Source organism: Fukomys damarensis, unplaced genomic scaffold (assembly GCF_012274545.1).
Source record: "Fukomys damarensis isolate Sample0158 unplaced genomic scaffold, DMR_v1.0_HiC HiC_scaffold_30, whole genome shotgun sequence".
Classification (NCBI taxonomy): Eukaryota; Metazoa; Chordata; class Mammalia; order Rodentia; family Bathyergidae; genus Fukomys; species Fukomys damarensis.
The window spans coordinates 64,355,915-64,375,672 of record NW_022900942.1 but is presented as its reverse complement, the minus strand read 5'-3'; the positions used below and the strand labels follow the sequence as shown (position 1 = coordinate 64,375,672).

The window sequence follows — 19,758 nt, the reverse complement described above, 5'->3', positions numbered from 1 at the left end:
CTCCTGACAGCAAATATGAATTGGTGTTGTGTTCTAATATCCAACAAAAGAGGTCTCCACAATCTCACTGGTGTGGACGCCCCAGACCCTACAGAAGAACCGTCCCGATGGTGGCCTAAAACATGGGAACTTGGTGGGGAAGAGACTTCCACCAAAGCATCCACGGAGTCCAGCCGCATCTCCACTGCAGGTCAGACTGGATCCGTGCTCCCCCGACTCTGGCGGCATGGAGAGGGGGTGAGTGGCTCTATGGGGTCAATGTTGTCAACAAGTAAGTTTGCTTCTTTCAGCAATGTCGGTTAGCAATCCTGCGACTCCTCTGTATGTGCAGTGGGGTTGAACAAAGGAGGAAGCTATACTATAGATGATGAGAGTCAGGTTATCTTACTCCCAGAAAAAGGTTACAAATTAGGAAGGGAGAAGGCACAGTGGCATCTGGGGTGCTGGATTTCAGCTGGAGAAACCACTGTGAATTCAATAGCTTGATGTGAGTGGGAATGAGTAGAAATGCATGTGTATGCACCTGCTGTTGTATATACATGTATTTCCACACTGTCCCACGGAGAAGAACTGGAGACGTAACGCCACAGTGTACTGTGCACACGCAGAACCACTGGGGCTCAGAGCCCTGTCCGTCCTCCAGGACACAAGGGCTGGGTGAGGGAAATAAATGGTGACCTAGAGCACCTCAAGGGCCCAAAGTGAGGAAGCATGCAGACGACAGTGGAGACATGGCAGACGGTGCAGGAATGAACCTGAAACAGCATCCAAAGCTGGCACCATGTAGGTCATACAATCACAGCAGTGATAGATTAAAATCCACAGCACAAAATAAATATTCATGAGCTCCTACTGACAAAACAAATAATTGAATCAGTAAGTGAGGGAGATTCCGCTTTCTTTCAAATTCCAATTATAAATATAGAGGGAGTAAGAAAAAATGGGAAAGTTATTCTTAGACTGTCCCAGGGAAGGCCCACCGATGAATGCTAAAATTGGCAAACAAAAGTTTGACGGAGCAATGAGAGGTGTGCACGGCCTTAGTGCATCTTCTTGAGAATTTTATCACGTGCAAAACAACTGTAGAGTGGAGCAACCCTGAAGTTAGCACCTTTAACAAATGCTCAGATTGATACTTCCCATAAAAGGTGTATCGGCATTCTGCACGCTGTTACAATCCACAGAGAAACGCCCGCCCACCACTGCTCCAGGGTGCACCGGACCCCATCGTGAGGAAACATCAGACTAACACATGTTGAGGGAAAATCTACAAATACCAGCTCCCTTCACAATGTCAAGGCCCGTGAGAGACAATGTGTCTTAGCTACTTTCTTGTTCCCAAGTCAAAAGACTCAACAGCCTACATTAAAGGAGGAAGGGTTTTGGTTTTTTTTTTTTTCACAGTCTGTAGAGGTTTCAGTCTACAATTGGCCAGCTCCCAGGCAGGATGGCGTGGCACAGAAGGACCATAGAGGAGAAAGAACAGTTCATGGTGTGGAAGGGAGGAAGAAGCAAAGGAAGTAAGCTGCAGGTGACAAGTGCCAATGCAGCATTCTTTCTGCCCCTTATATTTTATTCAGGCCTCCCACCCTTAGGGCTGGTAGCACTCACTCCCAGGGTGGGCACCCTGAATCCTAACATCCCACTATGAATGAGCCTCAGTGTCACATCCTTAATCCCAGAGTCACACACTCCAGATCTGCACTCTGAGAAGCCCACTATGACCACATAAGCCTTCGGAGGGAAATCCAGATACAAGCCATAACATAAGGAAAGACTGAGGAATGTCATGCACTGGGGAGATTAAAGTCACAAGAAAATTCATTGTGAGGTGGGACCCTGGACTGGACCCTAGAACAAACAAACAAACAGCACAACAGAACAAGGCCAGTGATATCCCGCCGAAGTCTGTTGTTTAGTCAATAGAAATGTGCCAATATCAGTTTCTCAGTTCTAACCAGGGTATGATTGTTCTACAAGGTGTGAGCCTTAGAGGGATCAGGAAAAGTTGTACTGACTCTCTGTATACTACCCTCAAGCTTCTCTGTAAACCTAAAATGATCGCAAAACAAAATTTTAAAAAGATGCCAAAGGATAGACCAGAAATAGTTGGCAACCAACCTGGAGAGAGAAAGAGAGAGAGAGAGAGAGAGAGAGAGAGAGAGAGAGAGAGAGAATCCTTATGATAAGTCCATGATGCAGGTTCCACTTTCATCCATAGCTGAGAAAATTTGAGGCTTAGAGATTTTTATTTACTGTAACAACTAATTTACTGCAGTGTCACACAGCTAGGAAATTGTTAGCTATTTTTCAAACTCACAATCCAGTTGTAACACATCCTGTTATGAATATTTCTTCTTTGTCCATTGGAATTAATAACTATCCCTCTTTTTACCACACAGCATATTTGAGGAGAAAGGATAAGGCCTCCAAAAGTACTGAGATGGTCAACTGGGTCAACTTGATTGGCTTGGGAGTTGCCCAAGGGATTTGTAAAGGACCCTCTGCATGTGTCTGGATAGGTAATGGAGGAATCGCCTTGGGTACAATATACGGTCCCTTTCTTTGTGACACTGTTCATTTGCTCTGCTTCCCAGCAGCCAAGAACTGAGCATCTTTCTCCACTATGCCCTGTTGCCATTGTGTTTCTGCTGTGGACTCATGGTTGCATGGACTGAATCCAATTAAACTGTGAGTCAAATTAAACCTCTCCTCTAAGTTGCAGGTATCAGGTATTACATCTTAGCAATGGGAAAGTTAATTATTCAAGTACCTAGAAAGAAATTCTGGAAATCCTATTTTTCCCATGCTCCTACCAGTGTATATCATTCTAACAAAAAGAATAATCTCTAGTAGACCAATAAATATGGCCTTTGAAAACAGTCACTATTAGGTGCAGTAGTGGTTTCCTACATCTTTTATGCATTCCATGATATATGAAAGAATGAGCTTCCCAAATTATCATTTTAAAAAATATAAGTACCTGGGCTTTTATTATCCTATATTTGACCCCTCCTACACTTGGACTGTGTGAATGTTTTCCTTGTGATTACATGATATACAACAGGTCACCAACCTACTACAAAACATGTGTTTCCATGGCTTCTCTAGTACTTCTATTTCAATACACACTGAGCTCAATTTTCCTACCAACATGCCCATGTATATCTCAGAGCCTGGAAGCCAAAAGGAAAAGAACCTTTCTGCTCTGTGCAGCAACAATTTTTCTTTTGCACTGAGCCTCAAGGATACCTATGGAATCAACAAACTTTCCATCAAGGATCACATAGTAAGCATCTTGGGCTTTGTGGGCTCTGTGTCTCAGCTATGCAGGTGTAGAGATGAAATGGTTTAGTTTACATGCAAACAAATGTTCATGGCTAAGTTCCAATAAAACTTTATTCACAAAACAGGAAGCAAGTTAGAGAGGCTACAGTTTGCCAGTGCCTGTTCTAGAATATTAGAGACTGTGCTATACGCATCTTTGCAAGATATCCATGCATATTAGTCTGTTTTGCACTACTATAACAGAATACTTCAGGCCTGGTGATTTATAATGAATAGGAATGTACTGGCTCATTGTTCTGGAGGCTGGTAAGGTCAAGGTAAGGGAGAATTTTCAAGGGTCATCTTGCCACATCGTCTCACGGCAGAAGAGCAAAGAGAGGGCAGAAGGAGCAAGAGATTAAAGTCAAGCCACAGGCCCTTTAAAAGTGGAATGTGTTCCCTCATCTGCTAAGCCCCTTCCACTATGCTCTACCTCCTAACACTATTGCCCTGGGGATTAAGTTCCCAACACACACATTTGGGAGACACATTCATGCCTTAGCACCAATGAATCAGGAACTCCTCCACACATAATGGACTTTGTTAGCCCCCTGGAGCACGCAGAGTCTCCCGCTCAGGTGTGAGAATTTACAGATGTAAAGTACCTGTGATGAAAATGAGTATCTTTATGGAGTTAACAGTTTAGATGGTGAATGCCAGTACCGATCAGTCTTATACACAGAAAAGCAGGCAACACAGGTAGTCTGTGTGTTCATCAACAGCACACAGCCAGCATGATCGACATGCTGTCACACCCTACACAGAGCACAGCTGCAGTCCAACTGCTTTGTGCAAAATGTCCCCAGGTACAATGATAAAAAAAAGCTATATCCGATGCCTGTATGCCATACTACATCTCAAAGGAAGCTAGGGTGTATCCAACAGCCATCAGAGGGGTCCTACCACGTAGATATTCTTGAGGGTCCACAATTCACAAATACCCAGCTACTACTTTCAGATTCACAGTAGCTCTTTTCCTAAGTCCAACCTGAATTTTAAAATATGGCTGTTTTTATTCAGTGATTGATTTGCACAACACATTAATCACATATCAGACACTATTTGAATTTTTATGACAGGTGTTTGGGGTGTTGTCCCTCTGTTCAAAAACTGTGGGCAGGTGTATCAGACAGTAATCACAGCCAGTAGATGGCATCTAATAGCTAGAATATTTTGGATCTATATTTAACATAGACTTGCTGATTCATGAAGGCTCAAACTCTGACATCATTTATTTTGGATCATTATTCATTTTCAACCTTCATCATCACAGTTAAATTGAAAATTTTCCATCCAATAAATTTCTATGAAGTTGGAAAAGAAAAATAGTCCCTCAGTCTGATAGTTGTTCTGCAATTCCACATAATAAGCAGACTAATGTTCTGAATTTTTAAAATGGATATCATTTAAAGACATTAAGCACAGAACATGGGCATTTCAAATATAGTTGGTTCTCTGCGATTGGATAAAGCCAAGTCACTAATTGCTGGAGCAGGACCAAAAGATATAATGAGTATAACGCCAAACACCCTCTATTTTGGATAAATTCCATGGGAGTCAATTGAGTTTAAAAGTTTCACAAATAATTAAATTACTGAATAGGATAAACCAGAAAAAGCCAATAGATTGAATTCTCTTCCTCAATTTTCTTTTCAGTGGACTGTATTTAGCTTTCTGCAACTGCAGCAAACTGAAGTCATTAAAAGCCTGTCCCTTTTCTTATGCAACCTCAACAGAACTTCAGTGGGGTTTACTACGCATACACAATATACGTTTTTAAAGGACACAGGCTCTGCCAGTCTCCACTCTCTCTTTTTCTGCAGTGCTTATCAGGAAGCAATTATCTTACATTATAAATAATTGGAGGTCACGAATGAAAAGAATGCTTCTATGATCCATTTTCTAGGTAGTGATCTACAGATGTGGGTGTTGGAGTGTGAGCCAGATTGACTGCATAAATAAAAGAACACTCTTTCAAAGGGGAATGACAGAGTCTGGAGGGAAGGGGAATAATCTAATCAGAGACTTGTTTCTCACTTTAATCGTGAGCCGTAAAAACAGCCAAATCCCATGTCATGCTGCAGTAAAGGTTACATCAACACTTCATCCAATATTTATAGTGGGAAAGAAGCCCAGCAGTCCAACTCCAATATGATATTAATCTTCCAGCTTCTTTTACCCTACAACCCGTCCTCCAACCACACTCCCACCCCTTATTGGTCTGGTAATGGAGTTAACCTCTGTGCAGTGTTGCTGTAACCAGAAATCCAAACCACACAACAAACACAGCATTGCACCATATCCCAGGGAAGCTGCATTGAGCCTTTTAAGTAGCAGGACCAACGATTCCAGTTTGTTCTAGATTGAGGAGCTTGCTCCCTCATACCCTCAGCCCTGTAGTTCTTTTGCAGGCTCTTGGGCTAGATCCAAAGACCCAGGTTAGATAGCACTAATTGTCAGGAGAAGAGCATAAAAGTTTTATCAAATGCACATGTGTATGGGATCTTCACAAGAGACTGAAGTTCAAAGGCATGGTCAAGGTATGATGCTTTTATACTTTTTAGGCCACAAACAATATGTTTGTGAGGGAGTCACAGGACAGATGCTTCTCTGGACTGAGTAGTAAGTTCTAGGCTGTTACTGAGAGATGGGTAGGGGCAGCTATAGAAGTCTTGAGAAGGTAATAGTTATTCCAACTTTGTTTATTCAGGTTTGCTGCAGCCTCAGTGACCAAACTTTGGTGACCAAAGCTATCTTCCAGCTTTGGTATGTGAAGGGCGTCCCTTCCAAGCTAATTTTTATAGTTTGAAGTGTATAGGGAAAGTCTAGCCAAATGGCCCTTTCTGAAGCAAAAGTTTGCATTAGTCAGCTTTCTGTCAGTCTGCTTTCTGTTGCTGTGATGAAATACCTGAGAAAAGCAGTTCGGAGAAGGGAAGATCTATTTTGGCTCATGGGTTCAGGGGATTTAGTTCCTAGTCGACAGGCTCCATGGCTGAGGCAGAAATATCATGGTGGAACGGTGTGGTAGAGGATGGCTGCTTACTTCATGGCATCAAGGAAGCAGAGGAAAAGGGATCACCTCAGAGAAGGGGCCAGGAACCAGAAACAGTCATGAGGGTCACAGCCCTATGGCCTACTGCCTGTAACCAGACCCCAGCAATGAAGTGTCCATCATCCAAATAATGCCCTCAAATGATGATTTCATGAATGGATTCACCCACTGATAAATTAGAGCCCTCCTGAGGCAGGTGTCTTCTGGAAGCCCCAATTCTGAACACACACGTCTTTGGGTAACATTTTAGATCTAATCCATAACAGTTCCTGCAATGATTTTAGCTTGTTATAACTAATACACCGATTGTGCATATTCAAAACAGCACATCCTTAACTCCCTCACTGGATATAAGACTTCTAATATTAAGAACAGAAAAGTTCTGGACAAAACAAGATAAATTGGAGGGGGGCCTACTGTTTAAGAGGCTTATGGCTTGGGTACATAAAGGCTTCATTAAAAAAAATATTACATTGTAGCCATATAAAAAAACCCTCAAAGGTAAGATGTAATATTGGATTCGCTCCTTAAAGCCTGTTGCTACTGAGCTAAAGGTCAGGGTTTAACACTCACAAGAGTCAGATAGCTGTCCTATGAGGCTCAACTTGCGCCTTCAGCCTCACCATTTAGGCACAGAGGTTTAGGGACAGCAAGACAGGGCCTTTGGGAGCCCAGACATTCGGGGAATAAACAGCTACATTTGGAGCAGCATCTCAAACTGTAGATCTCCGCGTGGCACGGCCCATTCTGCAGTACTCATGGAAAGCTCACTTAGAATACCTGCGAGTGAGCAGCTGACTAGGAGTGCAGACAGGAGGGCGCCGAGGCAGTGTAATTACTCTAGGAAAGTGTTCAGGGGACAGTCAGGTGGGACTGCAGAAGGGTTGCCTGCGAAGTCTGCTCGTTTTGTGACAAGCTCTCTCTCCGACTTCCGGTAAACAACAGTTCTCGCAGTGGGCTGTGGGTGACATCTCCCCTTTATCACAACAATCTAGGCAATGGGGACACATGGTCGAACAATTAAAGGGCCAGTTATTTAAAGTCCCTTTCACCAGTGTGAGTGGAAAACAAAACTAACTTTATCCTATGAAGAATAAGCAGCACCATGTACAATGACTTTGTTAAGGCAAAATCTCCTCTGATTTGCATCTCCTTGCTTTAAGCCATGGGAGGCTCGCAGAGGCCCTTTGCATCAGCCTCCCGGTGGGCTGGCTCCCATTCCCGTGTTCAAGCCTCCAAGCCCTCCCCTTCCACCACCATGCATGATCTCTGAGATAAATCAGGACTTGCACTCACTAGGGTCTAGCACTGCCTCTTAGGCCCCTTTGCCGTGAAGGAGGCTTGAGCATCTCAAGGTTTTCAGGGGAAGCTTCCTAGCCACGGGGCCACCAAGCACCTGCCTGGAGAGCGACAGAGTGGCTGTGTGCACAGCAGCAGGTTCGTGGGACCCCGAAACAGGCTGGACAGTCTACACAAATGCAAGCCCAGGGCGTAGCGGGGTGGGTCTTGAGGTCCCCAAACATCGACTGTCTCCAAAATGCCGGCACAGTTTTGAAAATGGTCACTAAAAAGCACAAGCTTTTCTATGAGAAATGCCTCCCTGTGAAGTTTCCACTGAGTCATTGGTGGCTTCGGAGAAAGCATCGAGCTTATAAAACTGGTTCCCTAGAAGCAGCTGTTTGTCATCTGCAGTTATTCCAGAGATCAGGAGAGAGCAACAGCAGACAGATACCCTGTGACTGCAGGTCCGCTTCAGACCTGTTCAAAACTGGGCCCAGTAACAACTTCTAGGAGACCTGGGTCAAAGACACAGGTACCCTACCTGCCGAACTCACCAAAGGCCACCCTCGCCTCCCTTTTATGTACCTCCTCTCTGTGAGGTGGGGGTACTGGGACCTGGTGCAGCCTGACCGGCATGGTGCTGCAGGACTCCAGGGTCCGCAGCTGAAAGAGAAGTAAGTGGCTCTTCCTTCTAGATGCTCACACCCCCCTGCTGATGCTGACGACCCGATGCAGGGGGCTGTCGCATCAATCCAGATGCTGTCTGGGTGTCCTTAACTCAGGCCTGATGCTGTCCGCCTGGAGACAGTGCCAGAGCGTCCACATCTGGGCTGAACCCCACGGCATGACCTCTTTCAGATGCCAACCAGAAGTCTCCCCTGTCCCCCTTGCTTCCGAATGAGCAGCTGTAAGTCGAGCACTAGAGAACTCAGAAAAAGTTTCCTGATATATTACAGATTTATTGTGAAGGACCTGAGCCAGGTACTGCTAGATGGTCGGATGACAAGACACAGAGGCCCTCGGAATGTCCACACCCACTCTTGGCCCCCACGCCCCACACTCCATGTGTGCAGCCTCCCAGACTTGCTGGGAAGCCCATGCTTGGGTTTTTCTGGAGGTGTTACAGAACAGGTACCATCCATCAGATCAGAATGTGGCCCAGGGTGATTGAGTCACGTGATCCAGAGCCTGACAGGTGAGGCTAAAATTCCAGTCCTCTAATCGTGATGTTCCCCTGCCCTGTTCCTCATCCTTCTGGGCTCTTAAAAGGCTAACTTGTCTACATAAACTCAGAGTTGGCTGAAAGGGGCTTGTTAAGTGTAATAACAGCGGCTCCTTTCAACTTAGGGAATCCCAAGGATTTTAGGAGCTCTGGTCAAGAATCCAGGAACGAAAGCCGAGCAGATGCTTCCTGTTGTATCCCAATGTTGCAGCATCGTGTGGCTGAATCAAGCTTTAGTTCTCAAAGAACAAAGAAATTATTTGAGAGTGACCAAAAAAGTCATTTTAGGGAAGATAGGGCTCATATAGATTTGGGTACCTACAAAGAAACTATTTGCAGTCTACTATCAGAAGACAAGTTTATAACAAATTTTAAGATTTTAATTGGCTTCAGTTTAGAATTCGAGAACCAGGGAGCACTTCATTCTGTGACATGCTGTGAATGTTCCAGTGAACTGGACAGAGAGGTTTGGTTTTATAGACAGAAGGTGGAGAAAAGCAGAAATGAGAGTCAAAACCAGATTGCTCACTTCACCGTTACTTTCCTTGTGAAAGTTTAAGCAGTGGGAACTCCATCATACCCACCAAAGCTGGTTTGTTTGGAATTTGCCAAAACCATATCTCTCACTTCCCTGATCTCTCGGAAGTGAGGCAAGCATCAAAGAGCTTCAGCTCGGTGACACCATGGGACGTTACATGAGCGACACCGTTTGTGTTTGGACAGCTGGGCCTGATGGGAGCTCAGGCCAATCCAGTGACTTCTAGAAATTCTGTTTCACGTGAGTAATTTAAAAACTAATTTCCAGCTTTTTATTTCTTTTTAAATTAACAAAGATATGTTGTCGTATGCCTTTTTTAAAGGGCTGGATAGTTTTGTGAATGAGGGACAATGAAGAATTTAGGCTCTGAAGTTGATTATCTGGGTACAAATCCCAGCTCCTTCGCTTGGTAGAAAGGGTGACCCACAAGTATTTGTGATTTAGCTGCAAGTGAACAGTATCTGTAGTTCCTACAACACTGGGTGGTTGAAGCATGATCCAGTATTTACCCAGTATTACACCTTTCAGCAAATTCTTGTTATATTGTCATCATCATCACTGAAATCAGAACCCTTTGTGACTAGGGTGAAAGTTTTCGGTAAATGGATATCGTATAAGTCATTAGTTCTATTTTTGTGTCAGCAACAAGAAGTATCATACTTTATGGAATCATTTTATTCAATGCATTCTGTTTCTATATCGCTTTAAACTTCTGGAATAGCTCAGTCATTCCAAAATTACAGCATCCAAATATTTCCATGGTAGTCTTTTCCTGCAAAGGCAAGTGCAAATTCCTGTAAATTTCCATGTTCTGCTTTTATGTTGAAAGTATAATTCAGCCTTGGCACCTTGGCACACCTTCCATGTGCCCCTCCTGGGCCCTTGCCAGTCTCCTTCTGGGTCAAAATTCCAGCTCTTACTGATGAGACAACTTTGCCCACGTATCATTTATTTGATTGTTCAAAAATTCAGGCCAATTTCGTGCGCTAAAAAAGCTGACAATGTTGGACCTTTGTCCAGAAGCTAGTAGAAATAAAGCAAGTCCCAACAGAATAGTCACAAAGAAACAATTCAAGGGAGACTGTGAGATGTTCCTAAGGAGATATATTCTTTATTCAAGACCAGGTTCAGACCTTTCCTGCTATCTTATCTTGGCTCAATTCTCTCAGGCTTGTCTCTGCCCATATCTGAGGCTGTGGCAGTGCTCTCCTGATGGCCTTTGCCATGTTGTAACTGGTCTACTTGCAAGTCGAACCCCTTCTCTCTTTCCGCTGACCTTGTGGGGACCTCACTAGCAGAGAGGAGCAGAGTCTACTGCTCACTTGGGAGGGGACTGGAAACTAAACTGCATGGATGAAGCCACTGAGATGTGAGGGATCTGTTATCTGTTATCACAGCATCTCTTCTCTCCAGACTGACACACAATGGATGGCTGTATCGTCCCTTCAGGCAGGAAGCTGTGTGCATCCATGCATATACACTCAGGTTTTAATCACTGACAAACCCTTGGATTCCTCGTAGGAATAGGTTTTGTCAAGGATTGACAAACCTTTGAGTTCCTCATAGTTAAAGCTAGAGGGCTGCACCACAGCGATGCTAAGCCGCTAAGTTCTGTTTCTGTGCATGTGAATGATCGATAACCACCTTGCAGGTCAACACTCGCATTTAAGAGCCTACAGATCTTGAGCTATAAATTTTAAAAAGAAAAGAAAAGGTCACAGTCACTACAAATCCAGGGGGGGAATCTCATTCATACTTCACTGCCACATTTTATAGTTCCTTTTCCAGGACACTTTCCTCTGTGATTAAGGGTTAGGGTTAGGGTTAGGAATACAGTGAGCTCTATCCAATTGTTTTGCTCTTCTGAATTATCTGGTGAATAAAGACTTGCTCTGCCACACTCAACCTCCTAGGAAAACTCATATGGTAGAGACAGGAGCTCTTCGGTGGAGCCTGTATATTATAGAGCATCACTGGAGATACAACAGCTACTGAGAAGCTGAGACTGTGGGGCAGCCAAATGGACAAGTCTAATCTGGGGGCAGACACATCTGTAAATTCAAGGCTGATGTTAAGGCCCATCAACTGCAATGGTCTCTGCCACATAGTTCTCTGGGTAATTCAAGGGGCTTACACCAGAGACTGGCAGCTTTGGAGCCAAGGTCAGGACTCCTCTAGATGCGTGGATGAAAAGGAAAAGATCCAGGGACTTGCTTTCTGCTGACTCTCCTCCTGTGAGTGAAATGGGTGTCTCGCCGGAAGTGGTCTCACAGGAAAGTGATCTCACCAGAAGGGGTGCTCAAGTTCTGAGTTCCTGCCCTGCTCCTTGACTTATTCATTAGGAGAGAGAGAGCCGGAGGCAAGAGCAGCTGAGCTGTCCCCTGCCTGCTTGTGTTGTCACAGTGAACACAGATCACATCAACACAGATCCTAGAATCCTAGAACAGATGCCAACTTCTCACTTGAGTCACCTAAAGATCAATCGCAGATAGACTGAGGAGTCCAGGCCCTGGCCTCTGCCTTTCTCACCACACCAGGATTAATCAGCCAGGACTGCACACAGATGATGTGCTCTGAAGTGAGTTAGAACAATGTCTCTCCCGTTTCTCTGCTCTGTGTCACCGTCAGAGGAAGCTGTATTTGGATTTCATTTCTCCTGGGAATGGGAGCCAGGGCCTGGTGCATGCTGGGAAAGTGCTTACTACAGGGTAGGCTGCCCATAAACTGCCTCCTCATAGGAGGCTCCCTTAGGAGCAGTTTTCTCTCTGGAAGCCCAGGCAGTTCCTTCATGAGCATGGCTCAGGTGGAGGCCTGTGAGCTGGGGGACCTCGAGGCTCCTGAGACACCTGAACTGCAGCTTGAGATCCCTGGCTGAGCCAGATTCCCATGGCTATCATCCCACGGTTGGCAGGATGATCCTGGGAAGTGTATGGGACACAGGGTTCATCTTTTGGTTGCATATTATTTTTAAAGGAGCCATTATTTTGCTCCCTTGTAATTAAAAAAAAAAGACTTCTTTCTACATTTTTCTATTGCAGTGAGGAAAATCCTTTGATAATGGGTTTATATCTCAGTGTCTTAATTACAGATGTACCCTGGAGCCTGGGAGAAAGAATAGAGCTCCCTGCCTGTGTTAGTCAGGTCCGGCTGCTGCCTCAGGCTTGGTGGCTTACACAGTGATGTTTATTTTTCATAGCTCCGGAGACTGGGAAGTCCAAGATCAAAATACCAAGAGGCTCTATGATGGTGCTGGCTCCTTCTGCTTTGCAGGATGGTGGCTTTCTCACTGTGCCCACACTTGGTGGGGATTGGGATGGGATCGGGGTGATCCTGAGGGTGGTGATGTTGAGGTCGTGGAACCTTTTTACAAGGTGGCCTCAGTGGAAGGTGATGAGGTCCCTGGAAGGTGCCTATCACGAGCAGGGTAATGCTGGTCTCACCAAGTGTTGGGTCTGGGAAAACTGAGTCATTCCCATGGAATGGCTTGTCATAAGCAGAGTGGGCCCAGACAGTCCTGACCTTTTATTTCCTGTCTACCATGTGGACTTTCTTCCCTCTCATTCATGCCCCTACCATCTGTCATGTTGTGATGTAGCCACAAAACCCACACTAGAGCCAATAAGATGCTAGTACCATGCTCTTGGACCTCCATAACTATGAGCAAAATAAACCTGCTACATGAAGATTTGGGTGTTTCATTACAGAAACAAAAAATGGACCAATTTGCATGGTCAAGAGCAGAAAGATAGGAAGCAAGTTCTTAGTGTCCCCTCCTGTGAAGACTCTAATCCCAGCCCCAGAGCTCCATCCTCATGGCCCATTATCTCCTAACGAGAGGCTTGTGGAGCCCTTTAAAGACACTCAGTATCAGTCTCCACAAGACCCTTCATGGGACGTTTTACGGCAGAGGAGGAAGATGAAGCTCAGCAAGTTTTAGCAATTTTTGCAAGGATGCTCCGAAAAGCCTGAGGGGACCACATGCCAGATCCCACTGGTTCCCACAGGGCCAGGTCGGTTGGCGCCCTGCACAACCAGTGAGGTGCATGCCGTCGAACAGTGTGACAATCCCTGAAACAGTTGTGCATTCCACTCAGGGGTGCAGAGAGCAGGTTCCAAGCTTTGGGGACCATCGGGACCCGCCCCCCCGTGGCTCTTCCCGGCTGCTTCGGACCGGAGGGCAGTCACAGGATGGATGACTTGTTTCCCCCAGAGAAGTGGCAAGAGGAGGGAAGGTGAGAATCGCTTCATGATGTGTCTTATAAAGGAGAAGCCCTTGGAGATAGGCCCTCGGAACTTCCGAAATACCCCAGTCCAAGCCTTTGACCCTCCTGACCATTGAGGGGGAGGATGGAAGGAGCAGGATTCCACCGACGCCCTGCAGCGTCGGAATCGGGTCCCCAGCTGGTGCCTGGGCTGGCGAGGGAGGCCTGGTCCTCTTTGAGAAGTGGCTCTGGGGCTGCTGCGGGTGCCCTGTGGAGAGCGAGCCGTTCCGACTTCCTGTAAGGTGGTTCTCTGCGGCGGAAGCTGGTGAGGCGGGAAGCCACACGCTGGAAGGAAAACACGACTGCGTCTGTGTCTCGGAAGAAACCTTTATGCAAGAGGGAGTGAGGGGTTTGGCGTATAGAGAGGAGGCTGAGAAGACCGAGAGGAATGACCTTTAATCAGAAACCCAAACAAGAGCGTCCAACCTCGCTGGCCCATCTCTACTCCTCCGGGGCGTCTTGGCTCAGTCCCGCTGCTACACGGGGCCCTCTGCCTGGGACGCTTCCGGGCGACAAGAGTCAACCTCAAGACCCCTGTATGGCCCAGGTCACCTCCGCTCTCCACAGCCGTGTGAGTGTGGATTGCAAAGCCGACAGAAGACTCATGAACACAAACAGGAGTGCCACGGTGTCCCCTGGGAGAGCAGCGGCGGAGGAGGGACAGCCGAGAGCACAAGGACGCCCACTGCTGCTTCCTGGAGACCCCGCGGCAGCGTATGGTGGGTCGTGTTGCCCACTGCGCAGAGCAGGACCCCAAAGCCCCCCAGCAGAGCCCGCGCTGACTTGTGGAGCGTATTTCGACCTCACCCCCAGCAGCTGCTTCCAGGGACGAAGGTGGCCGACATCAGATGTCTGGCGGGACAGTGCTGTGTGCGGGGTAGGTGGGTATGGGAGAAGGACTCAGCCATTCTGGGTTCACCGCAAAGGGTCTGTGTCAGCACCAGGTGCTGTCCTGAGGTCCCGGGCAGGAGCTGCACCAGAAGTGGCCGCGCCTTTCTGCCCTGCTGGAGGCTGAGGGACCAGCTGAGTGGGTTCCAGGGAGCCCAAGATTTCAGAGAACTGGAATCCGTGAGTGCCTTTTCGTCCCTAGAAAGCCACTTCTTCCTGAGATTTTTCTCTCCAGAGTGAATGTTACATAAGAGCATTCTAGCCAAAAAATATTTAAACAGTTGTTTAAGATGACAGATGAACCGAGACTGACTTTATACAAATGTCAGCTCTCCACCCTGCGGGACTGTCCCTCAGCCCTGTCCAGCTGGGCACTGTCCCAAATGCCACACAGCTGCAAGAGTGGCCCATCCCATGAAATCCCACAGTAACAGTGACCTTGAAAAGGGCTTTTGACTTCAGTTTCTCTCCATTTCAAGGTCAGACAGCCCTGGCAAAAGACACCCACAAAAAGAAAATCATTAGATGCCCCAAGGGCTCCCCGATGGTCCTTCCTTTGCAGGGAAATAACTGCAGATGTTTGAGCCATCAGGGCTCAATGGCTGTGCTCCTTCTAACGAGTGCATGGGAGACCAGGTCACAGTGCTGGGAATGACCTTGGGACAGGTGAGATCTCAGCTGATCTCCGCAGAGGCCCCTTGTCAGGAGGGGACTTGAGTGTCTTTGCAGAGGGGTGCAGAGTGTGGCACCAAAAGCACGGCCCCATGCACCTCTTAATGTACAGATGTAGGGGCTGGAAGACAGTGCATAGGCTTGAATTTTCTAATCAGAACTAATCCCCGCAGGCATAGGCATTTGATACATCAAAGGCCTTCTCAGTAATTCCTTTGAGAAATTTTTTTAAAAAACTATGCTAATGAATGCAGGAGCTCTGTGGTTTTATAAACTTTTTATAACTTCATTTGATTGGTGCAGTATCTGCAGATGTGCTAAGATTTGGGTGGATCCAAGAAAACCAATTGCTCCAAAATACCTTCCCGACTGGGTTGCAACCCCGCTGTATTGAATCTTGGGTCAAGGACTTGAGAGTTCCATTAAGATGCACGCTGCCCCAGGTACAACGGATAAAGCACAGGGTCACCTGTTATTACATTAGAACGGACTCATTTGCCCAGTTTATGTATCCATCTCTTCGGTGGCACTGAAAGGATTGGGAGCCACAATAGATACCTCTGATGGGCTTACTTCAGCCGTGGAGGTTCATCACAGGGGCCTTTTGTTCCGGGGCTAAGGAGGAAACATCCAAAGGGAAAGGACCAAAGGACTGTAGAAGTGCATTGGCTCATTGGAAGCAAGTGGGTCCTGATTGTGATGTTCATCTTGTCAACTGGCTTTCAAGATTCCTAGGAGATTAACAAAGCACACTTTTATTGTGCCTGGTGGTCCTAGGTGCTTGACCTTGGGGACCACATCTGGTTCCTGGTCCCTACACCTAGGACCTTCCCCTGCTCTCGATTCCTAGCTGCCACCAGAGGAGCAACTTTCCTCCTCCATGCATTTCGTCCACGAGGATTCTGTCTTGAACTCAGCCGACCATGAACTGAAACCTCCAAAACCTTGAGCCCAAACAAACATTTCCTCCTTTCAGTTGTGTGTGTTGGGATTTGGCCACAGCGATGCAAAGCGGGCCAACACCCTGAGTCCACATTCACATGATTCTTGCTCTGGCTACTCCAAGAGAATGAGGCTGCGGAGGAGACCTACCTCGGCTTCACCGTGTCCTGAACCCTAACTGAGTGATGATTGCTGACCCCCTGGGCTTCCTGTGTACCTGTGTAAACCTTGTGTGACTCGAGTTCTGTGACACCACTTTCTTTTGTCCTTGTCCACTCACCTCCTGTCTTTGACCGGCTGAGCAAGTATGGACAAGTGCTGTACCAGGTCCAATGTGTGGCCTGAAGGACTCACTGAAAGGGTCTGTGGATGAACGTGTGTGGGCATCAGGTCTGGGCCACTTCGGTCCCCTTTCCATGCTGTCTTGAAGGGAATAAATGCCTTCTCTTTGCCAGTGAGGGCTTCTCAGCCAGCCTTCCGTTTCATGTAATGCATGCATGGATTTACTGAACTCTACTTTTGGCATAGGGCAAAAGCAAGAAGACGGTTCTGTGAAGATACAGGGCTTGCGAGTCTGGCATGTGCATGGCTGGTTCATCACCAGGTGGGCTTAGCCTGTGTGCTTCGGGGCAGGGCCACACTGGACATGGAGTGCATGGCTTGAGTCAGCTCAGCTGCTGTCTGGTTCACAGAGCTGCTGACCATGTATCTGACCACATTCAATCTTACAGGCCTTCTGAAGAGTTTTAAAATATGTATATTGAAGACTCAGAGATAAGATAGGGTCATCTCCTGATATTCACAGGGGGCTAGTTCTGAGGTATCCATGGATACTAAAATCCAAAAACCCTCAAGTCCTTCGTATGAAGTTGTATTATATTTGCACATAACCCCTGCATAACTTTTATATTTTACATTTTTTCTGGGTTGCTTACAATACTGAATATAAAGTAAATGCTCTGTGAATAATGCTTTGTACTCAGGGAATAATGACAAGAAAAAAGTTGGGACGTGTTGACTGCCCACAATTTTCCCACAAGTGTTGGTCTTGTTGAGTCTGTGGACACAAAGCCTAGGATATGGAGAGCCAGTGTACTCTGCATGTGAACCTGTGGAGAAAATGTGTCAGTGTAAAAGAGCACTGCAGCCCTTCCCGCTGACAGAACACACCCTGCACACATATCCCCGCCAGTACCGGGCTCCGCCACAGCCACAGATGACCACCAAGGCTCATTTGTGGCAGTTTTCACAAAAGCACTTTAATGAGCATACTCCTAGTAAAGATCCCTCTCCTATCTAAACACCGGGAGGCTGATGAAAGGCATAATTCTTCCCCCATTCACTTTTAGCAGCGTAGAGACAGAGAGCCCAGGAGGATCCCAGTCTGGGTCTTGTCAGTGTGCAAAATCTTGGTTCTCAGGCCTCATCCCTCCATGTGACTCTGACTGTAGGGTGCTCTAAGAGTCTCAGAAGCTTCCTGCATGCAGAGTGCATCAAAACCATGACGATCCTGACCTGTAGCATCCACAGAGAGCCACTTAGCTCCCAGAGAGGAATGCTGGCCTCTCGTTTCTGTGAAGACGACATGTTTTACTTTTCTTGATGCTTTTAATTTCTCATTGCAGCATATTCTTTCACACATAGTAATGTATTTGATCCATTATCATTTCAATGTGCTGCATTCCACTTCTGTCCTCTTCTTGCAAAGAGCTGGTCACCAAATTTATTTATGAAGGGAGAAAGTGTTCTTTATCAATGTACCCTCCATTCCCCTCAGTGTACTGAACACTCTGCCTTTGGTCTCTTGGTAGTAGCCAATGCTGTTTATTCTCCATCTCAACCCCATTTTCAAAACAACACATTTGCTACACGTGTCCACATTCTTCCCCACGTTTAATCATCGCTCTCCTTCTGCGTGAACGCCCTTCTTGCCCTTCTCTCCAGTGACATAAAGCTAAAAATGTGATTTGAAGCTCACTCTGGAAAGTAAGGACAGACAGTGAAAGGCATTTCTCATTTATCTGTCCTAGTAGGGCCTGCAGAGGCTTGGGGTAGGGATGCTCACGGAGTCAACACAAGACCTCTTGCTTGCCTATGCTGAGTAGTTTAACTATTTGAGCAGTCAGAATTATTCCACAGCCCATTCAGAAACTCCAAGGACCTAAGAGTGGCCTTTAAAATTATCCAAGAGCGCTGAACTTGAAAATGGAATAGTTCTGCAGAACTGACTATTGCTGACACACTGAATGGCTTATTTCAAATAGAAGTTTTAAGAATTTCATGGTCACTATTTTTCTTAGCATTTTTGTCTTAAAAGGAGGGAGTATGAATATTGCTAAATCCCTATGCTCCTATTTTAAGAACATGCACCAAAATGATTGCATTCACTTAATTGCTCCAAAATGACGAATAACGGCAAAATTGATTACCACTAACCAATAAAGTTTCTCACATCGTCATCAGACTCACTGACCACCATCCGCTCCTCTAGACCAGCAGAATGAAGACTTCAGTCACAGGGAAAGGAAAAAAAATCTGCTCTGACACATTTTTCTTTACTGCCACTGGGCCCTCCTAATCTTGATACTTAATTGGTTAATCCCAATTGACACTGACAATTGATGCTAAGTGACAGGCGGAGTAACAAAAATGTAAAGAAACCCTCCCTGGAGCAGCTCTTTACGAAGCAGATCAATGCCCAAGGAAACAGTGTTTCACGGAGCACCGTCCCCTCAGCCCCTAATTCATTGGTCTATGAAATTATTTTCTGTTCACTGAAGTCTCCATCCATATATTCCGTTGACAATTTACTGCCATCCAGATGAGTGTAAAGAAAGTAACTGAGACCTGGAGATTTTGTAATATTAAGTATCAAATTGTTCTTGCTGTTTATACCATACTTCATTTGTTCACAAGCACAATGCACAGCTTTCTGATGCAGAACCTGTAAGAGTGAGCTCTGGCACTGTGCAATAAAAAGAGGGTGAGCAAAGGACTGTGCCTAAGGGTCCTGGGAAAGCATATTTGAGGGCAAGTTCGCATCCAGCTGGAAGGGTCCTCCTTTTGCATTTTATCGTCAATCTTGATCCAATCGGGGAGTGTGATGTGTAGAAGTCAGTGCTTGCTGCAGTTTGGATCCTGTTGCACATGAATGATTGAAGTTCTTCAATGTTATTCAGAATCTACCTAGCCAAACTGGGACAGAAAAGAAAGCCAGATCTCCGCTGTTGCAACCATAGACTATCCTATGTGGTCACATGGGTTTTATTGCTTTCCGAGGGATTCTGAGGCAGGCACAGGTGAATGGGCATCAGTTTACTTGGGAGAAGCGAGTGGCTGGCCAGTAGCACGGAAGGCTTTAGAATGCAGACAGGAGAGCAAGCAATGCTTGAGGGGGGTCCCGGGTTCACAGCCACTGTCTGTAAGGCAGGAGGAGGGAGAGGAAGGCAGAACCAGAGCTCTGAGAGTGGTTTTCCACAAAGTGCTCATCTGGGGTGCTTTGATGATACCCACCAGGGACTCTGACTTTAAGTGCTGTAAATAAGAGGTTCATCGCTGCCCTTTCTGATCCTCG

General features: G+C 46.3%; 1 protein-coding gene across 1 annotated transcript in view; it reads left to right on the top strand.

Moving 5' to 3' along the window:
* The window catches only part of Tmem200c (transmembrane protein 200C), a 45,053-nt gene extending 30,972 nt beyond the window's left edge, over window positions 1-14,081 (top strand). The window contains exon 4 of the mRNA XM_010638735.3: window positions 13,731-14,081. Within this exon, the coding sequence (XP_010637037.2) occupies window positions 13,731-14,081 (351 nt within the window). The remainder of the gene's footprint in view (window positions 1-13,730) is intronic.
* Window positions 14,082-19,758: the final 5,677 nt, after the last annotated feature.